General features: G+C 47.3%; 1 protein-coding gene across 3 annotated transcripts; it reads left to right on the top strand.

Annotated features, from left to right (window-relative positions):
• The first annotated feature begins 7,612 nt into the window (after positions 1-7,612).
• Positions 7,613-24,137, top strand: VPS72 (vacuolar protein sorting 72 homolog). 3 transcript variants are annotated; one of them, XM_025354900.1, is made up of 7 exons: positions 7,613-7,821; positions 12,471-12,623; positions 12,801-12,915; positions 14,585-14,761; positions 21,970-22,114; positions 22,507-22,508; positions 23,362-23,977. In XM_025354900.1, the coding sequence occupies exons 1-7, from the start codon at positions 7,705-7,707 to the stop codon at positions 23,778-23,780; spliced, it is 1,128 nt and encodes a 375-aa protein (XP_025210685.1). In that variant the 5' UTR covers positions 7,613-7,704; the 3' UTR covers positions 23,781-23,977. The 3 variants fall into 3 exon arrangements, with proteins under 3 accessions (XP_025210685.1, XP_025210692.1, XP_025210678.1); XM_025354907.1 differs by lacking the exon at positions 22,507-22,508 and having other exon boundaries at positions 21,970-21,979; positions 23,527-24,137; XM_025354893.1 differs by lacking the exon at positions 22,507-22,508 and having other exon boundaries at positions 23,393-23,977.
• The last annotated feature ends 16 nt before the right edge of the window (positions 24,138-24,153 follow it).

Below are 24,153 nucleotides of genomic sequence, written 5' to 3'. Positions count from 1 at the left end.
GGGCGCAGTGGCTTCACACCTGTAATCCCAGCACTTTGGGAGGCGAAAGCGGGCGGATCACCTGAGGTCGGGAGTTCGAGACCAGCCTGATCAACATGGAGAAACCCCGTCTCTACTAAAAATACAAAATTACCCAGGCGTGGTGGAGCTTGCCTGTAATCCCAGCTACTCGCTACCCGAGAGGCTGAGGCAGGAGAATTGCTTGAACCTGGGAGGCAGACGTTGCGGTGAGCCGAGATGGCGCCATTGCACTCCAGTTTGGGCAACAAGTGCGAAACTCCGCCTCAAAAAAAAAAAAAAGGATAAATCCCCATGCATTTACGGCAGCCTTCTACTCCTGCCTTACGAAGATCTAAAATAATTGTTTCCCTGCTGCCACCTGCTGGAGTATTCGTCTTCCTTTGGGCACCGGAAGTAGACAAAATCTTGTTTGTAATTCCACAGCAGTGGAATTTTGTAGTGTTGAAGTATTTTATAATTGCCTATACCTATACCCTCCACTCAACTAAACAGGACAGGAACTGGTGAGGGGCACACTGTCTAGCACAGGATTTGGCTCATAGGTATTCAATAAATAAATATTTGTTGAATAAATTATCCTTATTTTCCGGAAAGGCATAGGGTTGCTACCATTTCCTGAGTTACTTCAGAAATCGGCTGGTGTTGATGTAAAGCTGTTTCTGATTTTAAAATTGGAAGCAGACTAATAAATCCCAGAATGACCAATGCAGTCAAACAGAGGAATCTTCTCCCTGTGAGCTAATCTGTGAATTTTATTTTATTTTATTTTATTTATTTTTTGAGACAGAGTCTGCCTCTGTCGCCCAGGCTGGAGTGTAGTGGCGCTCAGTTACTGCAACCTCCACCTTCCGGGTTCAAGCGATTCTCCTGCCTCAGCCTCCCGAGTAGCTGGGACTACAGGCACACACCACCACGCCCAGCTAATTTTTTATATTTTTAGTTTTTATTTTCACCAACTACCACTATTTTTATTTTTAATTTCATCAACTCCCACTCAGTCCCTGGGGCGCCCTCACTCCCACTCAATCCCTGGGGTGTCCTCTGAGTCATGGAACCACTCCTCTCCAGTAACATTCCTGGCATAGTAGAACTGTGGTGACGTGACAGGGTGTGGAAACAGGGGCAGAGCAGGACATGTTGGCTTAGTGCCCCCAAGGAAACAGAAAAGGGAGTTCACCAATACATCTTTGGGAAAGGGGGTACAATCCGATGACCTCAAAGTAGGGCCACAGGTACAGACTTCAGTACACATGAGTGCACACCCACACCTTTATTAAAGTTTCCTTCATATCTTAGAACACTTTCTTTATTTTATTTATTTATTTTTTGAGACAGAGTCTCCCTCTGTTGCCCAGGCTAGATAGAGTACAGTGGCGCGATCTTGGCTCACTGCAACCTCCACCTCCTGGGTTCAAGCAATTCTCCTGCATCAGCCTCCCAAGTAGCTGGGATTATAGGCACGTGCCACCACATCTGGCTAATTTTTTGTATTTTTAGTAGAGACGGGGTTTCGCCGTGTTAGCCAGGATGGTCTCGATCTCCTGACCCCGTGATCTGCCTGCCTCGGCCTCCCAAAGTGCTGGGATTACAGGTGTGAGATACCATGCCTGGCCAGAACAGTTTCTAAGATTAGAATGAAGGGGTGGGGACTAGCAAGAGCAAGGAAAGGATTCTACAATAAGAGGATGGCTTATTTATTCAATTAATCATTCATTAATTAATTTGCTCAATTAACATTATTTAGCCCAGGCTACGTCCCAGGCTCTATTAGAGTTCCTGGTATACATAGATGAAGGTTAAGCCCATCATCAGGCAGGATGGCTCACTCCTCTAATGCCAACACTTTGGGAGCTGAGGCAGGCAGATTGCTTGAGTTCAGGAGTTCAAGACCAGCCTGGGCAACATGGCAAAACTCCCATCTCTACAAAAAGTACAAAAATTAGCTGAGCATGGTGGCACGCACCTATAGTCGCAGCTACTCACGAAACTGAGGTGGGTGGGTCACTTGATCCCGGGAGGTCTAGGCTGCAGTGAGCTAAAATTGCACCACTTCTCTCCAGCCTGGGTGACAGAGCAAAACCATGTCTCCAAAAAAATTTTTTTAATTAAAAAAAGGAAAGGATTAAGCCCCTACCCTCAAAAAGATCACAGACTAATGAAGGGAACAGACATGTGAATCACTAGAATACAATGTAATAGGTGCCATCATAAACTTTGTGTAAGTGCTATGGTTTGATAACCATATTTTCAGAATAAAAAATGGGAACAGAGTCTTTACAACAGACATTATTTGAGATTGGAACTATTCCAGAGACTACAGAAGGCATCATCTCCACAGTTATATAAATTGTGCCTGGAAAGAGAGGAATGGGTGTTCAGGAAGACTCCACTATCCCATAAGATTAGACAAGAAAGGAAAAGGATTTTTTTTTTTTTTTTGAGACGGAGTCTCGCGCTGTCACCCAGGCTGGAGTGCAGTGGCCGGATCTCAGCTCACTGCAAGCTCCGCCTCCCGGGTTCAGGCCATTCTCCTGCCTCCGCCTCCCGAGTAGCTGGGACTACAGGCGTCCGCCACCCCGGCTGGCTAGTTTTTTGTATTTTTTAGTAGAGACGGGGTTTCACCGTGTTAACCAGGATGGTCTCGATCTCCTGACCTCGTGATCCGCCCGTCTCGGCCTCCCAAAGTGCTGGGATTACAGGCTTGAGCCACCGTGCCCGGCCTAGGAAAAGGATTCTAAGGAGAAAGAAAGGCATAGAGGCATGACAGAGAGTTGGCTGTTGGGGGAGTGATGCTGGAGTAGTGATGTGGCAGAAGGTGTGACTAGAAAGACAGGGAGAGGCTAAATTATGAAGGATCTTAATACTGAATGCCATGTAGTAGTTACCACATACTGAAACTTACTATGCACTTACTAAACACTGTGCTAAGCAGTTTACAAGAATTATCTCTGTCTTTTTTTTTTTTTTTTTTCTTTTTCTGAGACGGAATCTTGCTCTGTCGCCCAGGCTGGAGTGCAGGGGTACGATCTTGGCTCACTGCAACCTCTGTCTCCCGGGTTCAAGCGATTCTTCTGCCTCAGCCTCTCGAGTAGCTGGGACAACAGGCGCCCGCCACCACGCCCGGCTAATTTTTATATTTTCAGTAGAGACAGGGTTTCACCATATTGGCCACGCTGGTCTTGAACTACTGACCTTGTGATCCATCCCCCCGGCCTCCCAAAGTGCTCGGATTATAGGCGTGAGCCACGGCGCCTGGCCAAGAATTATATCTCTTAATCTTCTACAACCTTAAAAGATAGGTATTGTTATCAGTCCCACTTTGCAGATGAGAAAACTGAGATTCAGAGAAGTAAAGCAACTGGTCCAAATACAGCTAAAAGACCTTAAAGCTCACACTCAAATTCAGGTCTGGCTGACTCTAAAGCTGTGTTCTCTTTTTGTTGTTGTTTTATTTTATTTTAATTTTTTTTTTTTTTTTTTTTTTGAGACTGAGTCTGGCTCTGTCGCCCAGGCTGGAGTGCGGTGGCCGGATCTCAGCTCACTGCAAGCTCCGCCTCCCGGGTTCACGCCATTCTCCTGCCTCAGCCTCCCGAGTAGCTGGGACCACAGGCGCCCGCCACTTCGCCCGGCTAGTTTTTTGTATTTTTTAGTAGAGACGGGGTTTCACCGTGTTAGCCAGGATGGTCTCGATCTCCTGACCTCGTGATCCGCCCGTCTCGGCCTCCCAAAGTGCTGGGATTACAGGCTTGAGCCACCGCGCCCGGCCTATTTTAATTTTTAATTGACACATAATTGTACATATTTATGGAGTACATAGTGATGTTGCAATACATAAAATATATAGTGATCAGATCAGGATAATTAGCATATCTGTCATCTAAAAAAATGTATCATTTATTTATTTATTTATTTTGAGATGGTGTCTCACTTTGTCGTCCAAGCTGGAGTGCAGTGGCACAATGTCAGCTCACTACAACCTCCACCTCCTGGTTTAAAGCGATTCTTATGCCTCAGCCTCCTAAGTAGCTGGGACTACAGGCACCTGCCACCACTCCTGGCCAGTTTTTGTACTTTTTAGTAGAGACAAGGTTTCACCATGTCAGTCACGCTTGTCTTGAACTACCCACCTGGAATAATTTGCCCACCTTAGCCTCCCAAAGTGCTGAGATTACAGGCGTGAGCCCTAGTGCCTGGCCTCACAAATGTATCATTTATTTGTTTCCAACACAAACATTTAATATCCTTCTTCTAGCTGTTTGACATTATATATTATTGTTAATTATAGTCATCCCCCAGTGGTATGGAACACTAGAATTTTTTTTTTTTTTTTTTTGAGATGGAGTCTCACTCTTTTGCCCAGGCTGGAGTGCAATGGCGCGATCTTGGCTCACTGCAACCTCTGCCTCTGGGGTTCAAGTGATTCTCCTGCCTTTGCCTCCTGAGTAGATGGGCTTACAGGCACCCACCAACACACCTGGCTAAGTTTTGTATTTTTAGTAGAGATGGGGTTTTGCCATGTTGGCCAGGCTAGTCTCAAACTCCTAATCTCAGGTGATCTGCCCACTTCAGCCTCCCAAAGTGTTGGGATTACAGGCATGAGCCACCGCACCCGGCCAAGAACACTAGAATTTATTCCTCCTGTCTAAATGTAATTTGGAGCTAAGCGAGGTGGCTCAGGCCTGTAATCCCAGCACATTGACAGGCTGAGGAGTGGGGATCACTTGAGTCCAGGTGACCACTGTGGGCAACATAAAGAAATCTCATCTTCTGCCGGGCGCGGTGGCTCAAGCCTGTAATCCCAGCACTTTGGGAGGCCGAGACGGGCGGATCACGAGGTCAGGAGATCGAGACCATCCTGGCTAACACGGTGAAACCCCGTCTCTATTAAGAAATACAAAAAACTAGCCGGGTGAGTTGGCGGCGCCTATAGTCCCAGCTACTCGGGAGGCTGAGGCAGGAGAATGGCGGGAACCCGGGAGGCGGAGCTTGCAGTGAGCTGAGATCCGGCCACTGCACTCCAGCCTGGGCGACAGAGCGAGACTCCGTCTCAAAAAAAAAAAAAAAAAAAGAAATCTCATCTTCACAAAAAGTACAAAAAATTAGCCGGGTGTGGTGATGTGAGCCTGTAGTTCCAGTTACCTGGGAGGCTGAGGTGGGATGATCGCTTGAACCCAGGAGGTCGAGACCACAGTGAGCAGTGATTGCATCACTGCACTCCAGCCTGGGCGACAGAGTGAGATCCTATCTCAAACAAACAAATGAACAAATGAACAAACAAATGTAATTTGGGGCCGGTGTGGTGGCTCACGGCTTTAATCAGCTCACTTTGTAAACCTCTCACTTTGGGAGGCCAAGGTGGGAGGACAGCTTGAGTCCAGGAGGTCAAGGAGGCAGTGAGCCATGATCCTGCTGCTACACTCCAGCCTGGGCAACAGAGACCCCGTCTCAAAAAAAATGGTAATTTTGTGTCTTTTTTTTTTTTTTTTTCTTTTCAGATGGCGTCTTGCTCTGTTGCCAGGCTGGGGCGTAGTGGCACAATCTCAGCTCACTGTATCCTCTGCCTCCCGGGTTCAAGCGATTCTCCTGCCTCAGCTTCCCGAGTAGCTGGGACTGCAGGTGTGTGCCACCACACCCAGTTAATTTTTGTATTTGTAGTAGAGACGGGGTTTCACCATGTTGGCCAGGATGGTCATAATCTCTTGACCTCGTGATCTGCCCGCCTCAGCCTCCCGAAGTGCTGGAATTACTAGGGGTGAGCCACTGTGCCCGGCCCAATTTTGTCTTTTTTTTTTTTTTTTTTTGAGACGGAGTCTCGCTCTGTTTCCCAGGCTGGAGTGCAAATGGCGCGCGATCTTGGCTCACTGCAACCTCCGCCTCCCGAGATCAAGCAATTCTCTGCCTCAGCCTCCCGAGTAGCTGGGATTACAGGTGCCCACCACTATGACCAGCTAATTTTTGTATTTTTAGTGGAGATGGGGTTTCACCATCTTGGCCAGGCTGGTCGTGAGCTCCTGACCTCATGATCCACACCCTCGGCTTCCCAAAGTGCTGGGATTACAGGTGTGAGCCACAATTTTGTGTCTTTTACCAAATCTGGCCGGGCGCGGTGGCTCAAGCCTGTAATCCCAGCACTTTGGGAGGCCGAGACGGGCGGATCACGAGGTCAGAAGATCGAGACCATCCTGGCTAACACGGTGAAACCCGTCTCTACTAAAAAATACAAAAAACTAGCGGGGTGAGGTGGCGGGCGCCTGTAGTCCCAGCTACTCGGGAGGCTGAGGCAGGAGAATGGCGTAAACCTAGGCGGCGGAGCTTGCAGTGAGCTGAGATCCGGCCATTGCACTCCAGCCTGGGCGACAGAGCGAGACTCCGTCTCAAAACAACAACAACAACAAAAAAAAAACCAAATATTTCCCTGTCCCTTCCTTCCCCCTGCACTTCCCAGCCCCCAGTATCATCTGTTCTATTTTTTATTTCTATGAAATCAATTTTTTCAAAGCGTCCACATGAGTGAGAACACGCAGTGTTTAACTTTCTGTTCGTGGCTTAAGTCAGTTAACGTGTCCTCCAATTCCATCCATGTTGCTGCAAATGACAGGATTTTGTTCCTTTTAATGGCTAAATAGTATTCATTTGTGTATATACACCTCATTTCCTTTATTCATCTGTTGTTGGACACCTAGATTGATTTCCTATTTTGGTTACTATAAGCAGTGCTGCATTAAATATGGGGGTGCATAAATATGGAGTGCGGACGTCTCTTGGAAATACTGATTTCCTTTTTTTTTTTTGTTTCCTAAATCAGCTTCCTTATGTTGAATTATGTCCTTTCCTTCGGATAAATGTCTATGGCTGTGTTTTTAACCACAATATTATGCTTTCTTTCTCAAGGATTTTGGACTTTATCTTGTAGATGATGTGGAGCCATTAAAAAATGTTGAGGAGAGGACTGGCAAAATCTGGGTTTTTAGAAAATTTGAAAGTTTCCTACTGGCAGCAGTGTGGAAAACGGACTGGACCGGTGAGAATGACCTCTTCTAAAAGAAAATGTGAGCCCGGCGCGGTGGCTCACGCCTGTAATCCCAGCACTTTGGGAGGCCGAAGCGCGCGGATCACCTGAGGTTAGGAGTTTGAGACCAGCCTGGCCAACATGGTGAAAGCCGTTTCTACTAAAAATACAAAAATTAGCTGGGCATGGTGGCGGGCGCCTGTAATCCCAGCTACTCGGGGAGAATTGCTTCAGCCCGGGAGAGGGAGGTTGCAGTGAGCCGAGATCGTGCCACTGCACTCCAGTCTGGCGACAGAGCGAGACTCCGTCCCGACGAAAAAAATACATATATATGTGTGTGTGTGTGTGTGTGTATATATATATATATATATAAAACAAAAATAAATAAAAGAAAATGTGTTGACTTAGGTTTATGGGGGTCGTCGTGCCACCAAGTGGACTCATTGAGCACTAGGGCAAGCGGCCTAGAGGTTCCGCGCAGGAGTAGGAGAGGCTGAAGAGTTAAGAGGGTTTAGAGGGTGGGACTAGGAGTCTCTCGACACTCTGTTACTTCTGCCTGTAAACGCCCGACTTCCGCCGCTGGTGTCCACCCGCAGGTAGCGGTGTCGAGCGTCGAGCTCCCAGAAGCGAGCTGGTGAGGGGCTGCAGGTGGCGGAGCAGTCTCGGTAGGCGGTATGAGTTTGGCTGGGGGCCGGGCACCCCGGAAGACCGCTGGGAACCGGCTTTCCGGGCTTCTGGAGGCAGAGGAGGAAGATGAGTTCTACCAGACGACTTATGGAGGTTTCACAGAGGCAAGATCCGAGCCTGGGAAAAGGGAGGGGAGGAAGCGAAGAGGAGCCCTGGAGGGAGGATCTCCGGACAAAGAAGAAGAGGGCGGGGAATAGAGCGGAGCTCTGGGAGCTGATACCCTAGATGGGTGCGGTGAATCGCAGCCGGGGGGCGGGGCGGGGGGACGGATAGTGTGGAGTCCTACAAGGGAGACCTCTGGATGGGGTCAAAGGGGCAAGAGACGGAGAAGCTTTGCGGAGGCACTCCAGAGAACGGCAGAAACCTACCGCGTACTTGCGTAGTTCCATCTCTCACTGTACTTCTGACCTCCGGCATACGTCAGGCACACAGATAGTAGTAGTCAGTCGCTCGATGTATACTTGTTGGCCCACTGCCGGATTATTCACCTGAGACATGGAAAGGAACTGCTCCAAAAGTAGAGATTAGCCCACTCCTTTTTCAGCTTTCAAGTCTCAATGTATATGTTTTCTCAGGAAGATAATCCTTCCTTGACTATCCTAACAAGTGTCCCCATTTATTTCTCCCACAGAACATATTTCAGTTTGCAATTAGATTCGGTTTGCTTACTTGCTTATGCTTTCCTATTGCATTGTAAACTGTATAAAGTTAGGGATGGTCTGTTTTGTTCAACATTATGTGTGAGGTGTCCGGATTGGGCTGCCACTTGCTAAATTTTTATTAGTTGAATCTACCCGTTTCTTAAATGTGTTGAATACCCAGTGCATGCCATCGGTGATAGGTTGTATTGGGCTCTAGGGAAACCGAGAATATTAAAAACAGTGCTCTGTCCTTACATACTCCATGCCGCAGTGGGGTAACTGGCTGGGTTAACAGTTAAAATACTGTGTGATAGGAAGGGCACAGTGGCTCACGCATGTAATCCCAGCACTTTGGAAGGCCGAGGCAGGTAGATCACAAGGTCAGGAGATCAAGACCATCCTGGCCAACATGGTAAAACCCCAGTCTCTACTAAAAATACAAAAATTAGCCAGGCGTGGTGGCGTGCGCCTATAGTCCCAGCTACTCAGGAGGCTGAGGCAGAGAATCGCTTGAACCTGGGAGGAGGAGGTTGCAGTGAGCCGAAATCATACCACTGCACTCCAGCCTGGGCGACAGAGCAGGACTCTGTCTCAAAAACAAACAAAATGTGTGATAAGGACTAAAACAAGGTGTAAGATATAAGATAGAGTGTTAAGGTAATACATCTGAACCAAAGCTGTTGATCAGGATAGGCATCCCTGGAGGGATGATGTTTAAGCTGAGGACAGTTTGAAAAGTAGACCTTAGCTTGATGAAAAGTGGGAGAAGGAGAAAGGTTAGTCCACAGAGCAGATCGGGGAGAGTATGTAAAGACGTTGAGATCCTGGTCTGGGACCTGCAAGTCTACTTTCATTCTCCAGAGCATGAAGGAGACTAAAGATTGATAAGCCTGGAGGGAGTAGGCATGGGCCAGATCATTTAGGGCCTTGTGAGCCATGTCAAGGAGTTTTGCTGTTCATCCAGAGGACTGAGAAGAGTCATCCGAGTTCCACGATAAAATTTGTACTTTAGAAAGATTACTTACTCTGTAATGAGAATGGCTTGAAGGCGGCATGGCAGTAGAGAAACAGAAAGATTCAAGAGAAATTAAGGAATAGAACCCACAGGATTGGCCGGGCGCGGTGGCTCAAGCCTGTAATCCCAGCACTTTGGGAGGCCGAGGCGGGTGGATCACGAGGTCAGGAGATCGAGACTATCCTGGCTAACATGGTGAAACCCCGTCTCTACTAAAAATACAAAAAACTAGCCGGGCGTGGTGGCGGGCGCCTGTAGTCTCAGCTACTTGGGAGGCTGAGGTGGGAGAATGGCGTGAACCCGGGAGGCGGAGCTTGCAGTGAGCCGAGATCACGCCACTGCACTCCAGCCTGGGAGCACAGCGAGACTCCGTCTCAAAAAAAAAAAAAAGAACCCACAGGATTTAGGGGCTGGGTGTGGTGGCTCATGCCTGTAATCCCAGCACTTTGGGAGGCTGAGGCAGGTGGATCACAAGGTCAGGAGTTCGAGACCAGCCTGACCAACATGGTGAAACCCTGTCTCTACTAAACATACAAAAAATTAGCTGAGCGTGGTGGCACGCGCCTGTAATCCCAGCTACTAGCTTGAACCCGGGAGGCGGAGGTTTCAGTGGATCACTCCACTGCACTCCAGCCTGGGCGACAGAGTGAGACTCCATTTAAAAAAAAAACAAAACAAAAAAACCCACATCATTGAGTCATTACTGACACAGCCCTGACCAACTAGTTTAAAATAGAACTTTCTCATCCCTCCTCTAAGGCCATTTTCCTATATCTGTCATTTTACGACTCGTTATTTAATATGTACCCTTCATGCTTCCAACAAGGATTTAAGGAGGCTTACAATATAAACAAAAAGTAGAAACGGTAAAAATAGAGACAGATCAGAAGTAATTGTACCAGGAACCTCTGCTAAAATGGTAATAGCAATTGATATTAAATTTAGCTGTGAGCTTCCTGGTAGCCAAACCTTGTATTTCTTTTTTTAGTAAGAAAGAAGCATACAAGTTGTTCAAGAGAGACAAACTTATTCAGTCTTAAATCCTAGGGAGCATTTATCATTATATCCTTATATTATAAAAAGTAACAGTTTTCGTAGATGATATACAAACATTCTCTTATCTAGTGATGTGTATTAATGACTCAATAAAAGCCAAAGGAATGGTAGTAATTTAGTGCAAGTATTTTGATTGGGCACTAAGCTAATGTGTGGTTGATCTACTACCCTCTGGTAATATGGCTTAATACCAGATTAAGGCTGAGGGGATTAATGTGTTCCCAGGCTGTCTTTTACAGGCATCAATTGGGAGGAAATGATGGTCATCAGTGCAAAATTGAACTCTGGCTGGTTTGGAGGGTCAACCATCTGTGTTATTTGCTTGCTTTGGCATCCTGTGTACCAAGATTAGCCCTTTAGTCTGCATCACTGATTGAAGAGAGAGCCACATGTGTGAGGTGTCACCCAGCCCAGTTGACTCCCTCTCCCTCAACTGACTTTTTTCCCTTTTCTTTCTAATATGGCTGCCATTCTAGCCCTAAACAGTATCACCTCAGGTCTAGGCTGTACTTCACATTCTCTACTCCAGGCCATCTAACTGCCTCCAGAGCTTTCTGAAATACCCCTTGTACATACTGTTACCCCTCCCCTATATCTTCGGTGGCTCTCCGTTATCCATAGTAGCAGTACTCAGCTGTTTTTCTGTCCCAACACATCTGAGGAATGACACATATTTCTCTCAGTAACTTTAGTTTACATAAACAATGATTATCAATGGTCGGACAAATAAGGAGATGGAGGGGATTGAGAATTATTGGCCTGCAGGTTAAAATTGTGTTTATTAGTGTGACATTTAAGTTTCTCCATAAATGGAATGCAGGAATGCAAACTTCTTTTCTTTTTTTCTTTTTTTTTTTTTTTGAGACGGAGTCTCGCTCTGCCGCCCAGGCTAGAGTGCAGTGGCCGGATCTCAGCTCACTGCAAGCTCCACCTCCCGGGTTCACGCCATTCTCCTGCCTCAGCCTCCTGAGTAGCTGGGACTACAGGCATCTGCCACCACGCTTGGCTAATTTTTTCTATTTTTAGTAGAGATGGGGTTTCACCGTGTTAGCCAGGATGGTCTCAATCTCCTGACCTCATGATCCACCCACCTCGGCCTCCCAAAGTGCAGGGATTACAGGCATGAGCCACTGCGCCCGGCCGCAACCTTCTTTTCAAATCATATAGTCCTACAGTGCAATCAGTGTTGGAAGGAGGCAGTGCTGGAGCGAAACACAGTTGGCTAACAAGGTTTCTTGACAGAGAAAAGTTTTACTTAGATCTAAATCTTTATTCCATAAACATGCTGTACACATTACCATTTCTGCGCCTTTGTTTCTGCTATTTCATCGCCCATGACTCCTTCTTCCCTCTTGACTGTCTAAATACTAACAGTGTTTTCAACCATAGTTTAACTCCTGTTCATGCCTTTTTTTTTTTTTTTTGAGATAGTGTCTCGCCCTGTCACCCAGGCTGGAGTCCAGTGGCACTATCTCAGCTCACTGCAACCTATGCCTCCTGGGTTCAGGTGATTCTCCTGCCTCAGCCTCCCAAGTAGCTGGGACAACAGGTGTGCATCACCATGCCCAGCTAATTTTTGTATTTTAGTAGAGACAGGGTTTCACCATGTTGGCCAGGCAGATCTCGAACTCTTGGCCTCAAGTGATCTGCCCACCTCAGCCACCCAAAACGCTGGGATTACAGGCATGAGCCACCGTGCCTGGCCAAGACCCACATCTCAAAAAAAAAAAAAAAAAAAGGTAAGATTATGTTATCCCCTTTACTGTAAGCCCCTAAAGGTAGAGACCAAACCATATCCTTTTGTTTCCCAGTACTTAACACAGTGTGTTGCAGGTAAAGCACTATCAATTAATGTTGGAAGGAGGTGGTACTGGAGCCAAAGGCCATTAGCTAGAAAGTTTTCTTGCTTGAAGAAAATGAAGGGCTGGATTAGGAAGGAGAGTAGGGCAACCCTTATCAAGAAAGTTGAGAGATTCTGTTCCTCCTGAAGGGTCATTAAGGCTTCCATTGCCAGCCAACCCTCATCTCCCTGTGTCCTTAGGAATCCGGAGATGATGAGTATCAAGGGGACCAGTCAGATACAGAGGATGAAGTGGACTCTGACTTTGATATTGATGAAGGGGATGAACCATCCAGCGATGGAGAAGCAGAAGAGCCAAGAAGGAAGCGCCGAGTAGTCACCAAGGCCTATAAGGTACAGGAGGAGTCCTAGTTTTCTTGGATTTCCTCAATTCCTATTCCCTCTTTCATCAGGTCCCAGTACTCCCTTTGCCACTTCCATTTCTGGCAATGCTAGTTTTCTCTCATTGAGATCCTCATATTTCTCCTTACTTCTTCTGTTCCCTGGTATCTGATTCCAATCTGTCCTCAGGAGCCTCTCAAGAGCTTAAGGCCTCGAAAGGTCAACACCCCGGCTGGTAGCTCTCAAAAGGCCCGAGAAGAGAAGGCACTACTGCCACTAGAACTACAAGATGACGGCTCTGACAGTGAGTAGGGATGTTTGGGTCAATTGGGAAAATTGGAATATGATGATACAATATCATATCAGTGTTAAATTTACTGATGTTGCTGGGTGCAGTGGCTCACGCCTATAATCCCATCACTTTGGGAGGCCAAGGCGGGCGGATCACCTGAGGTCAGGAGTTCGAGACCAGCCTGGCCAAGATGGTGAAATTCCATCTCTACTAAAAATACAAAAATTAGGCAGGTGTGGTGGTGGGCCCCTGTAATCCCAGCTACTTGGGAGGCTGAGGCAGGAGAATTGCTTGAACCTGGGAGGCAGGGGTTACAGTGAGCCAAGACCACACCATTGCACTGCAGCCTGGGCAACAAGAGCAAAACTCCGCCTCAAAAAAAAAAAAAAGAAAAAGAAAAAAATTTACTGATGTTGATAACTTACTATGGATAGGAAAATCCTCATTCTTAGGAAATACACACTGAAATATTTAGGGATAAAGGCCATGATGTTTACAACTTTAGTTATCTAATTTAGATCATTTAGAAAAAAACCACACATACAAAATGCAAAAGGGCCAAAATATTACCAATAGGTGATGGGGTAAAAGATACATGAGTATTCCTTGTACTATTCTTGCAACTTTGTAGGTTTGAAATTATTTTGAGGCCAGGCGCGGTGGCTCACGCCTGTAATCCCAGCATTTTGGGAGGCCGAGGCAGGTGGATCTTGAGGTCAGGAGTTTGAGACCATCCTGGCTAACATGGTGAAACCCCATCTCTACTACAAATACAAAAAATTAGCTGGACATGGTGGCATGTGCCTGTAGTCCCAGCTGCTCGGGAATCTGAGGCAGGAGAATCGTTTGAACCCGGGAGGCAGAGGTTGGAGTGAGCCGAGATTGTGCCACTGCACTCCAACCTGGGCGACAGAGCGAGATTCTGTCTCAAAAAAAAAAAAAAAAAAAGAAAAGAAAAGAAATGATTTCTGGCCGGGCGCAGTGGCTCACGCCCATAATGCCAGCACTTTGGGAGGCCAAGGCGGGCAGATCACGAGGTCAGGAGATCGAGACCACCCTGGCTAACACAGTGAAACCCCGTCTCTACTAAAAACACGAAAAAATTAGCCGGGCATGGTGGCGGGTGCCTATAATCCCAGCTACTCGGGAGGCTGAGGCAGGAGAATGGCGTGAATGTGGGAGGCGGAGCTTGCAGTGAGCTGAGATTGTGCCACTGCACTCCAGACTGGGTGACAGAGCGAGACTCTGTCTCAAAAAAAAAAAGGAAATTATTTCCAAACACAAAATTTAAAAATAAATAAAATAGGTGGACATGGGGGCCGGGCGTGGTGGCTCACGCCTGTAATCCCAACACTTTGGGAGGCCAAGGCGGGCAGATCACGAGGTCAGGAGATCGAGACCATCCTGGCTAACACGGTGAAACCCCTTCTCTACTAAAAATACAAAAAATTAGCCGGGCGTGGTGGCGGGCGCCTGTAGTCCCAGCTACTCAGGAGGCTGAGGCAGGAGAATGGCGTGAACCCGGGAGGCGGAGCTTGCAGTGAGCCGAGATCGTGCCACTGCACTGCAGCCTGGGCGACAGAGCGAGACTCCGTCTCAAAAAATAATAATAAAAATAAATAAATAAATAAAATAGGTGGACATAAATTCAAAGATTTCTTCTTATCTCACTCTCTTCCAGGTAGGAAGTCCATGCGTCAGTCTACAGCTGAGCATACACGACAAACGTTCCTTCGGGTACAGGAGAGGCAGGGCCAGTCAAGACGGCGAAAGGGGCCCCACTGTGAGCGGCCACTAACCCAGGAGGAGCTGCTCCGGGAGGCCAAGATCACAGAAGAGCTTAATTTACGTTCACTGGGTCAGTCTGTGGTTTCAGAAAAAGTGGGTAGAGGGGCTGAGGGGCATGAGAAAAACCATGAGACCTGAAGAACCAAAGAATTGGAGAGATGGAAATTTGGGATGAGAGAATCAGAAGGAAGAAATGGCAGAGAGTAGATGATTAGGTGCAAAGGTCTAGGCAGTTATGAGTACTCTGAAGAACAAGCTAAGGTACTTTGGTGTAAAATAAGAGTTGTATAGAACTGAGGTCAAATCTTGGTTCTGCTATTCACTTGCTTTCAGACTGTAGGTAAATTACTTTACTTATTCACATTTTGCTTTTCTTGTTTATAAAATAGGGTGTACACCTAATGACTCAGGGAATTTAGGCAGGAGGATTGCTTAAGGTCAGGAGTTCACAACCAGCCTGGACAACATAGTGAGACCCCATCTCTTTAAAAAAAAAAAGCAGGGGGTGATAATGTTGACTTTAATGATAATCATGAGAATGTAAAGTCAGCAGATTAGTCCTTCATGAGATAAATTGCTTTAAAAATCTCTTCATTTTATGGTATTGCTTTAAAAATCTCTTCAGTTTGGGCCAAGCGTGGTGGCTTATACCTGTAATCCCAGCACTTTGGGAGGCCAAGATGGGTGGATCACCTGCAGTTGGGAGTTCCAGACCAGCCTGGCCAACATGATGAAACCCTGTCTCTACTAAAAATACAAAAATTAGCTGGGCGTGGTGGCACATGTCTGTAATCCCAGGTACTTGGGAGGCTGAGGCAAGAGAATCATTTGAACCTGGGAGGTGGATGGAAGTTGCAGTGAGCCGAGATCATACGCCTGCACTCCAGCTAGGGCTACAGAGCGATACTCCGTCTCAAAAAAACCAAACCAAAACAAAACAAAACCTCGGCCGGGTGCAGTGGCTCACGCCTGTAATCCCAGCACTTTGGGAGGCCAAGGCAGGCGAATCACAAGGTCAGAAGATCGAGACCATCCTGGCTAACATAGTGAAACCCCGTCTCTACTAAAAATACAAAAAAATTAGCCGGGTGTGGTGGTGGGCACCTGTAGTCGCAGCTACTCGGGAGGCTGAGGCAGGAGAATGGCACGAACCTGGGAGGCAGAGCTTGCAGTGAGCCGAGATCGCGCCACTGCACTCCAGCCTGGGCAACAGAGCGAGACTCCGTCTCAAAAAAAAACAAAAAAAACAAAAACCTCTTCAGTTTATAGGGATAGAACCATGTATGGTATTATATTATACAAAAATATATACTTCTTTATAGAGTAGTAAGAGTCTCATATCATGAAAGGTACATGAGAAACTGAGGGACCAGCAGATTCATACCTCCTGGTACATACTTTCTGGGTGAAATAGCATGTGGAATCACCTACAGTATTTAATATGTTTTCTTTCTCTTTTTTTGTTTTTGACACGGAGTCTCTCTCTGTCGCCCAGGCTGGAGTGCAGTGGTGCGATCTAGGCTCACTGCAACCTCTGCCTCCCGGCTTCAAGCGATTCTCCTGCCTCAGCCCCCCGAGTAGCTGGGACTACAGGTGCATGCCCCTACGTACGGCTAATTTTTTGTATTTTTAGTAGAGACGGGGTTTCATCGTGTTAGCCCGGATGGTCTCTATCTCCCGATCTCATGATCTGCCTGCCTCAGCCTCCCAAAGTGCTAGAATTACAGGCGTGAGCCATCGTGCCTGGCTATTTTTCTCTTTCTGAATCTCCTTTTTATTGTTGTTCTCTCTCTCTTTTTTTTTTTCTTTTTGGCCAACCATACATAATTGAATATGCATAAGCCAGATGTAATTTCCCAGAAGTGGGAGATTATTTACCTGGAATATCTGGGACCCATCCCATTCCAGATTAATAATAGTGTGTTTTTTTTTTTTTTTTTTTTTTAGGCAGAGTCTCGCTCTGTTGCCCAGGCTGGAGTGCAGTGGCGCAATCTCGGCTCACTGCAAGCTCCGCCTCCCGGGTTCACACCATTCTCCTGCCTCAGCCTCCCGAGTAGCTGGGACTACAGGCGCCCGCCACCGCGCCCGGTTAATTTTTTGTATTTTTAGTAGAGACAGGGTTTCACCGTGTTGGCCAGGATGGTCTCGATCTCCTGACCTCGTGATCCGCCCGCCTCAGCCTCCCAAAGTGCAGGGATTACAGGCGTGAGCCACCACGCCCGGCCTAATAATAGTTTTGAAATTTGCTGGGCATGGGTGTGGTGGCTCACAAGCAACAAGGTCACCTTGATGTTACTGTAGTTACAGTCTGCATCCTTTGTCCACATTGATTGGTTTGGACTACCGTAAGGAGAGTGACTCCTAGGTTTTCCGTGTCAGTAACTGGCTTAGGAGACCCTGAAGGAGGAGCAAGTTCAGTGGGGAAAAAATAAATTTATTTTTGAACATGTTGAATTTAAGGAGTTTGTGAGCAATTCATGCAGTGATGAGAGGTCAGTTAAATATGCAAATCTGGTGTTCCAATAAGAGATCTGGGCTGAAAATATAAATTCGGAAGTCTTTAGAATATGGATGGTAATTAACAATATTGGAGTGCATCTGAGCATGCAGGGAGAAAGCACAGAGTGAGAAAACAGAGGCCTGATAGAGTCCTGCAGACACTAAAGCGTGATAGTTTCATACAAGAGGAGGAGCTTTGAAAAGAGCCTGGAAGTGACCAACAAGTTGGAGAAACCCAGGAGAGTTTGTGTTAAAAATGCCAGGAAAGAGAATGCCTCGAGAGAGTGACTACTGATTGCTGCTGAGATGGTGATTAGTAGAACTGAGAAGTGCCCATTGGTTTTGGTGAGATAGAGGTCAGACATGACCTTAGCACTTATTGGCGACCAAGCCATATCGAAGTATATTGGGGAGCAAAACTTTGCAAGCTTGGCTATGAAGGGTAGAAGAGGGAATAGAAGCTACAGAGGGGTCTGAGATTAAGGTAAAGTTGTTTTTATTTTATTTGAAGATATTAGAAACTATATCTTTCATGAGAAACAACTGAGTTTAAAGAAAGAGAAGAAAGAAAGGTTATTAATAGTGTAGGTTTTTGGAGATGGGAGGCAAGGCTGGGAGATAGAGCAGCATGGTGGAGGAATTGGCCTCAGATGGGGGAAGTGAGAAAGAAAGTGTGGTGGCCGGGTACAGTCGCTCACACCTGTAATCCCAGCACTTTGGGAGGCCGTGGCAGGCAGATCATCTGAGGTCAGGAGTTCGAGACCAGCCTGACCAACATGGAGAAACCCCATCTCCACTAAAAATACAAAATATTAGCTGAGTGTGGTGGTACATGCCTGTAATCCCAGCTACTTGGGAGGTTAAGGCAGGAGAATCACTTGAACCCGGGAGGCAGAGGTTGCGGTGAGCCGAGATCGTGCCATTGCACTCTAGCCTGGGTAACAAGAGCAAAACTCTGTCTCAAAAAAAAAAAAAAGAAAGAAAGTGTGGCTTAGCCGAGTGCAGTGGCTCATGCCTGTAATCCCAGCAATTTGGGAGGCCAAGGAAGGAGGATTGCTTGAGCCCAGGAGTTCAAGACCAGCCTGGGCAACATAGTGAGACCCTGTCTCTATTTTAAAATGTGGCTTACAGTTGTAGGTTTGTAATCCAAAGGGAGGGCATTGCAGTGGTTCTCACCTGATGTCTTTTTCATTATGCGGCGCCATCTGTCAAACATTAGGGATACAGCTGGAAGCTTGATGAGACTGAGGAGCATTTAAAATAGTTACTGATGTGGGATATCGAGCAGTATTGAGGGACCTGCTGAAGACTAGGACCATGAATGAATTTATGGTGGTTGCAGTCTGTGCTGTTATTTTTCTCCAGTAGCACTCAGCAGTCCAGATCAGGGCAAGGGAATTATTGACAGGAGAGTGACTGAAGTGATTGAAATAATACAGTGAGCAACCTAAGCATGCTTTAAAAAGGAAAATGTGGCCCGGCGCAATGGCTCACACCTGTAATCCCAGCACTTTGGGAGGCCGAGGCGGACGGATCATGGGGTAAGGAGTTCGAGACCAGCCTGGCCAACATGGTGAAACCCCATCTCTACTAAACATACAAAAAATTAGCCAGGCGTGGTGGTGTGCACCTGTTGTCCTGGCTACTTGGGGGGCTGAGAATCACTGAGGAGAACCACTTAAACCTGGGAGGCGGAGGTTGCAGTGAGTGGAGATTGTGTCACTGCACTCCAGCCTGGGCAAGAGAGTGAGACTCGAAAAAAAATAAAAGTAAAGTGACAAGGAAAAGAAGGTTGTTAGAGATGAGGTGATAAATTGTGGCCATGCAGTATTGAAGGGGCTACCCATGAGCACTTCAAAGTCACCAGGGTGACCCTAAGATGATAGGAATTAGGGTAGAGATGAAGAGTAGAAACCACTGCCAAAGTCTTCATTGAGGGAGGGAGTGACCATGATTAGGAAGGACAGAAGTTAATCTAGACTCTTGGCACAGGTCTCAAAAGAGAAGGGAGTTTTGCTTGTAGGCAGAAAAGTAGTGATCTGAAAGCTACAGGGTGGGACCCAGTAGGACATAGGTATATCCTGTAGGGATGAAGAGAATGAGCAACCTCCACCAGAGGGCTGCAGAGAGGAGTGGTGGCCTCAGTGAATGACCAGGTTTCTGGTAAGGCAAATCATGGAAGGAATGCTGAGTGAGGAGCTCTAGGATATAGATGAGTTGGCAGATTACAGAGCATGAGTTCCAGAGGGTGTAGGCAAGTGTTTGAAAGTAGAGGGGTTGGGCCGGGTGTGGAAGCTTAGGCCTGTAATCCCAGCACTTTGGGAGGCTGAGGCAGGCGGATCACGAGGTCAAGAGATCGAGACCATCCTGGCCAACATGGTGAAACCCCGTCTCTACCAAAAATACAAAAATTAGCTGGGCGTGGTGGCGCGTGCCTGTAGTCCCTGCTACTCAGGAGGCTGAGGCAGGAGAATTGCTTGAACCTGGGAGGGGGAGGTTGCAGGGAGCTGTGATCACGCCACTGCACTCCAGCCTGGTGACAGAGCGAGACTCTGTCTCAGAAAAAAAAAAAAGAAGAAGAAAGTAGAGGGGTTGGAAGATTGGCTCAAGGGAAAGAAAGCAGTATTATCAAACAGTTCAAGTGCAAGAGAGGTTCAGTCATTGGAAGGGTTTCCAGAGTACTCTTCTTTTTTTGAGATGGAGTCTCACTCTTTTGCCCAGGCTGGAGTGCAATGGCACAATTTCGGCTCACTGCAACCTCCGCCTCCCAGGTTCAAGTGATTCTCCTGCCTCAGCCTCCCAAGTAGCTGGGATTACAGGCGCCTGTCACCACGCCCGGCTAATTTTTTGTATTTTTAGTAGAGATGGAGTTTCAGCACGTTAGCCTGGATGGTCTCAATCTCCTGACCTCGTGATCATCTGCCTTGGCCTCCCAAAGTGCAGGGATTACAGGCATGAGCCACTGTGCCTAGCCTCTTTTTTTAATTTAATTTTATTTTTTAAATTTTTTTTGAGACAGAGTCTCACTCTGTCGCCTGTGCTGGAGTGCAGTGGCACAATCTCAGCTCACTGCAACCTCCGCCTCCTGGGTTCAAGCGATTCTCCTGCTTAAGCCTCCAGAGTACCTGGGACTACAGGTGCGCGCCACCATGCCCAGCTAATTTTTTGTATTTTTAGTAGAGATGAGGTTTCACTATGTTGGCCAGAATGGTCTTGATCTCCTGACCTCATAATCTACACACCTTGGCCTCCCAAAGTGCTGGGATTACAGGTGTGAGCCACCATGTCCGGCCCTTTTTTTTTTAATTTTTACAATTTTTTTTTTTTTTTGAGACAGAGTTTTGCACTTGTTGCCCACGTTGGAGTGCAATAGTGCAATCTCACTTCAACCTCTGCCTCCCAGGTTCAAGCAATTCTTCTGTCTTAGCCTCCCAAGTAGCTGGGATTGCAGTCATGTGCCACCACACCCGGGTAGTTTTTGTATTCTTTTTTTTTTTTTTTTTTTTTTTTTGAGACGGAGTCTCGCTCTGTCACCCAGGCTGGAGTGCAGTGGCCGGATCTCAGCTCACTGCAAGCTCCGCCTCCCAGGTTCACGCCATTCTCCTGCCTCAGCCTCCCGAGTAGCTGGGACTACAGGCGCCCGCCACCTCGCCCGGCTAGTTTTTTGTATTTTTTTAGTAGAGACGGGGTTTCACCGTGTCAGCCAGGATGGTCTCGATCTCCTGACCTCGTGATCCGCCCGTCTCGGCCTCCCAAAGTGCTGGGATTACAGGCTTGAGCCACCGCGCCCGGCGTTTTTGTATTCTTAGTAGAGACGGGGTTTCAGCATGTTGGTCAGGCTGGTCTCGAACTCCTGACCTTCAGCTGATCCACCCACCTTGGACTCCCAAAGTGCTGGGATTACAGGCGTGAGCCACTGTGCCCAGCCTTGATTCATTTATTCATTAACAAATATTTAATGAGTGCCTGTAATGTGCAGAATGCTGTATCACCCTGATAATATTTGGGCAATATGAGTTATAGTCACTGCCCTTAAGGAGGAGACATATACACCAATAGTGCATTGCCACAGAGCAGTGTCACGGAGACCAGGCAGGTAACGTGAAGTGTGCAGCCAGCCAGAGGGATGGTGGTGAACTGTAGAGGAGTGCCTGAAAGGAGGAACAGTTACTCAGCTCAGCTAATTGCTCCCCTGTAAGAATACAGACCCAGGGTGGCCAGATTTTCTTGTTGTTTAAGAGCGACCAGAAATCTCTATAGTTAAATATAATTTCCTACTTTATTAATTTTTGTTTTTGGAGATAGGATCTCACTCTGTTGCCTAGGCTGGAGTGCAGTGGTGCCATCTCAGCTCACTGCAGCCCCCGCCTCCCGGGCTCAAGCAATCTTTCCACCTCAGCCTCCCAAGTAGCTGGGATTGCAGGCATGTGCCAGCACACCCAGCTGTGGGAGTGAATTGACAGGGCATTTGTAGAGGAGATTTTGGTATCTGGGAAAGCACATAAGCTCTTCATCAAAGCGTACCTTCCAACTCTGAGGTACCAGAGGGCCCAGGTATACTTGAGAAATGAGCAGAGAGGATGTCAAGAAAAAACTTATAAGCAGAAAACTTACAAAATGGGAGGTGCCAGAGGGCCTTAGGGGATTTCCATAGTTCTCTCTGGTAGTTGGCAGTGACTAGATAGCCAGGAAGATAATTGAGAGATCGTGGGACAGAACTGGGATGTGGGAAAAAGGGGCATTCTGATCATCCCCTCATTTCTTCCTTTGACCCTAAAGAGACATATGAGCGGCTCGAGGCTGACAAAAAGAAGCAGGTTCATAAGAAGCGGAAGTGCCCTGGGCCCATAATCACCTATCATTCAGTGACAGTGCCACTTGTTGGGGAGCCGGGTCCCAAGGAAGAGAATATTGACATAGAAGGGTGAGTGAACCTCAAGAAAAGAGATTGTGTGTTCAGCTCGTGTTCTCTTAGCCCCATTTTGCTTGCTTGTCTCACACAGCTCTCCTTAACACTTGGAGATTTCTTTCAGATTCCTCACTCCCTTCAGCTCATTTTCTTTTTTTCTTTTTTTTTTTTTTTTTGAGGCAGGGTGTCACTCTGTCGCCCAGGCTGGAATGCAGTAATGCAGGCTCGGCTCACTGCAACCGCCACCTCCTGTGCTGAAGCAATCCTCCCACCTTAGCCTCCCAGGTAGCTGGGAGTACAGCCACACACGCTAATTTTTGTATTTTTTGTAGAGACAGGGTTTTGCTGTGTTGCCCAGGGTTAAACTAATCCTCCCGCCTCATTTTCCTAAAATGCTGGGATTAGAGGTGTGAGCCACCACACCCCGCCCAGCTTATTTCTTTCTTTCTTTTTTTTTTTTTTTTTTTTTTTTCCGAGACGGAGTCTCGCTCTGCCGCCCAGGCTGGAGTGCAGTGGCCAGATCTCAGCTCACTGTAAGCTCCGCCTCCCGGGTTCATGCCATTCTCCTGCCTCAGCCTCCCGAGTAGCTGGGATACAGGCGCCCGCCACCTCGCCCCGCTAGTTTTTTGTATTTTTTAGTAGAGACGGGGTTTCACCATGTTAGCCAGGATGGTCTCGATCTCCTGACCTCGTGATCCACCCGTCTCGGCCTCCCAAAGTGCTGGGATTACAGGCTTGAGCCACCGCGTCTGGACTATTTCTTTCTTATTCCTTTTTCTTTTAGCTTCTCTCTTCTCTTTCCTGTTTTTCCTTCTAGCCTAGCTTTTTTTCCCATCAATCACTTAGTAGCTTCCTCAGAATGTTCCCAACACCCTGCCTCCTTTTTCTCTTTCCTCACATCTGGTTTCCTTCTTTCTTTTCTTTTTTCTTTTTTTTTTTTTTGAGATGGAGTCTCCCTCTGTCACCCAGGCTGGAGCGTAATGGCACAATCTCGGCTCACTGCATCCTCTGCCTCCTGGCTTCAAGCAATTCTCCTGCCTCAACCTCCTGAGTAGCTGGGATTATAGGCGCCCGGCACTACGCCCGGCTAATTTTTGTATTTTTAGTAGAGACGGGGTTTCACCGTGTTGGCCAGGCTGGTCTCGAACTCCTGACCTCGTCATCTGCCTGCCTTGGCCTCCCAAAGTGCTGGGATCACAGGCATGAGCCACTGCACCCAGCCTGATTTCTTTCTTTCTATATCTGTTATCTTCTCTCCTCAGCTCTTTGTGTCTTTTTGTCTTTTGTCTTCAGACTTGATCCTGCTCCCTCAGCGTCTGCATTGACTCCTCATGCTGGGACGGGACCCGTCAACGCCCCTGCTCGCTGCTCACGTACCTTCATCACTTTTAGTGATGATGCAACTTTCGAGGAGTGGTTCCCCCAAGGGCGGCCCCCAAAAGTCCCTGTTCGGGAGGTCTGTCCAGTGACCCATCGTCCAGCCCTATACCGGGACCCTGTTACAGACATACCCTACGCCACTGCTCGAGCCTTCAAGATCATTCGCGAGGCCTACAAGAAGTACATTACTGCCCATGGACTGCCGCCCACTGCCTCAGCCCTGGGCCCCGGCCCGCCACCTCCTGAGCCCCTCCCTGGCTCTGGGCCCCGAGCCTTGCGCCAGAAAATTGTCATTAAATGAAGAGACGTCTAGTCCTCAGAAACTTCTTTCCTGCCCTGATTGGGGCTCTTGCTGTTCCATCTCCTCTCCCTGCTTCTCCCCTTTGTCATGACACTCTGATCTTTGCCCTATCTTTTCTCTATTTCTTTCTCTTTTTCCCCTAGTTCTTACAGGTTTCGTTGTGTTTTTTAATCTAATAAAATAGAAAGATCCCTTTTGTCTGGTGTCCAGTCTAGGTTTGGGAGCAAGAAGTATTTATGAATACCTGAATATATTTGGGTCTTTATTTGATAGCATTTATTACGAGCTGTCCTTTCTAAATTGTATTCATTCTTCCAGCTAAATTATAAACATCTGAAAATTGCACACCAAAATACATCCTTATATTGACCTT

Source organism: Theropithecus gelada, chromosome 1 (assembly GCF_003255815.1).
Source record: "Theropithecus gelada isolate Dixy chromosome 1, Tgel_1.0, whole genome shotgun sequence".
Taxonomy (NCBI): domain Eukaryota; kingdom Metazoa; phylum Chordata; class Mammalia; order Primates; family Cercopithecidae; genus Theropithecus; species Theropithecus gelada.
Note: the sequence above shows the minus strand (reverse complement) of the source record. Positions and strands in the feature narration are given on the sequence as shown.

Bases quoted from the DNA above. Each gene is read 5' to 3' on its own strand.
- VPS72 (XM_025354900.1), top strand. From the start codon at position 7,705: ATGAGTTTGGCTGGGGGCCGGGCACCCCGGAAGACCGCTGGGAACCGG. The intron at 12,624-12,800 runs GTACAGGAGGAG...ATCTGTCCTCAG, and splicing joins TAGTCACCAAGGCCTATAAG to GAGCCTCTCAAGAGCTTAAG. The intron at 14,762-21,969 runs GTCAGTCTGTGG...TTGACCCTAAAG, and splicing joins GCTTAATTTACGTTCACTGG to AGACATATGAGCGGCTCGAG.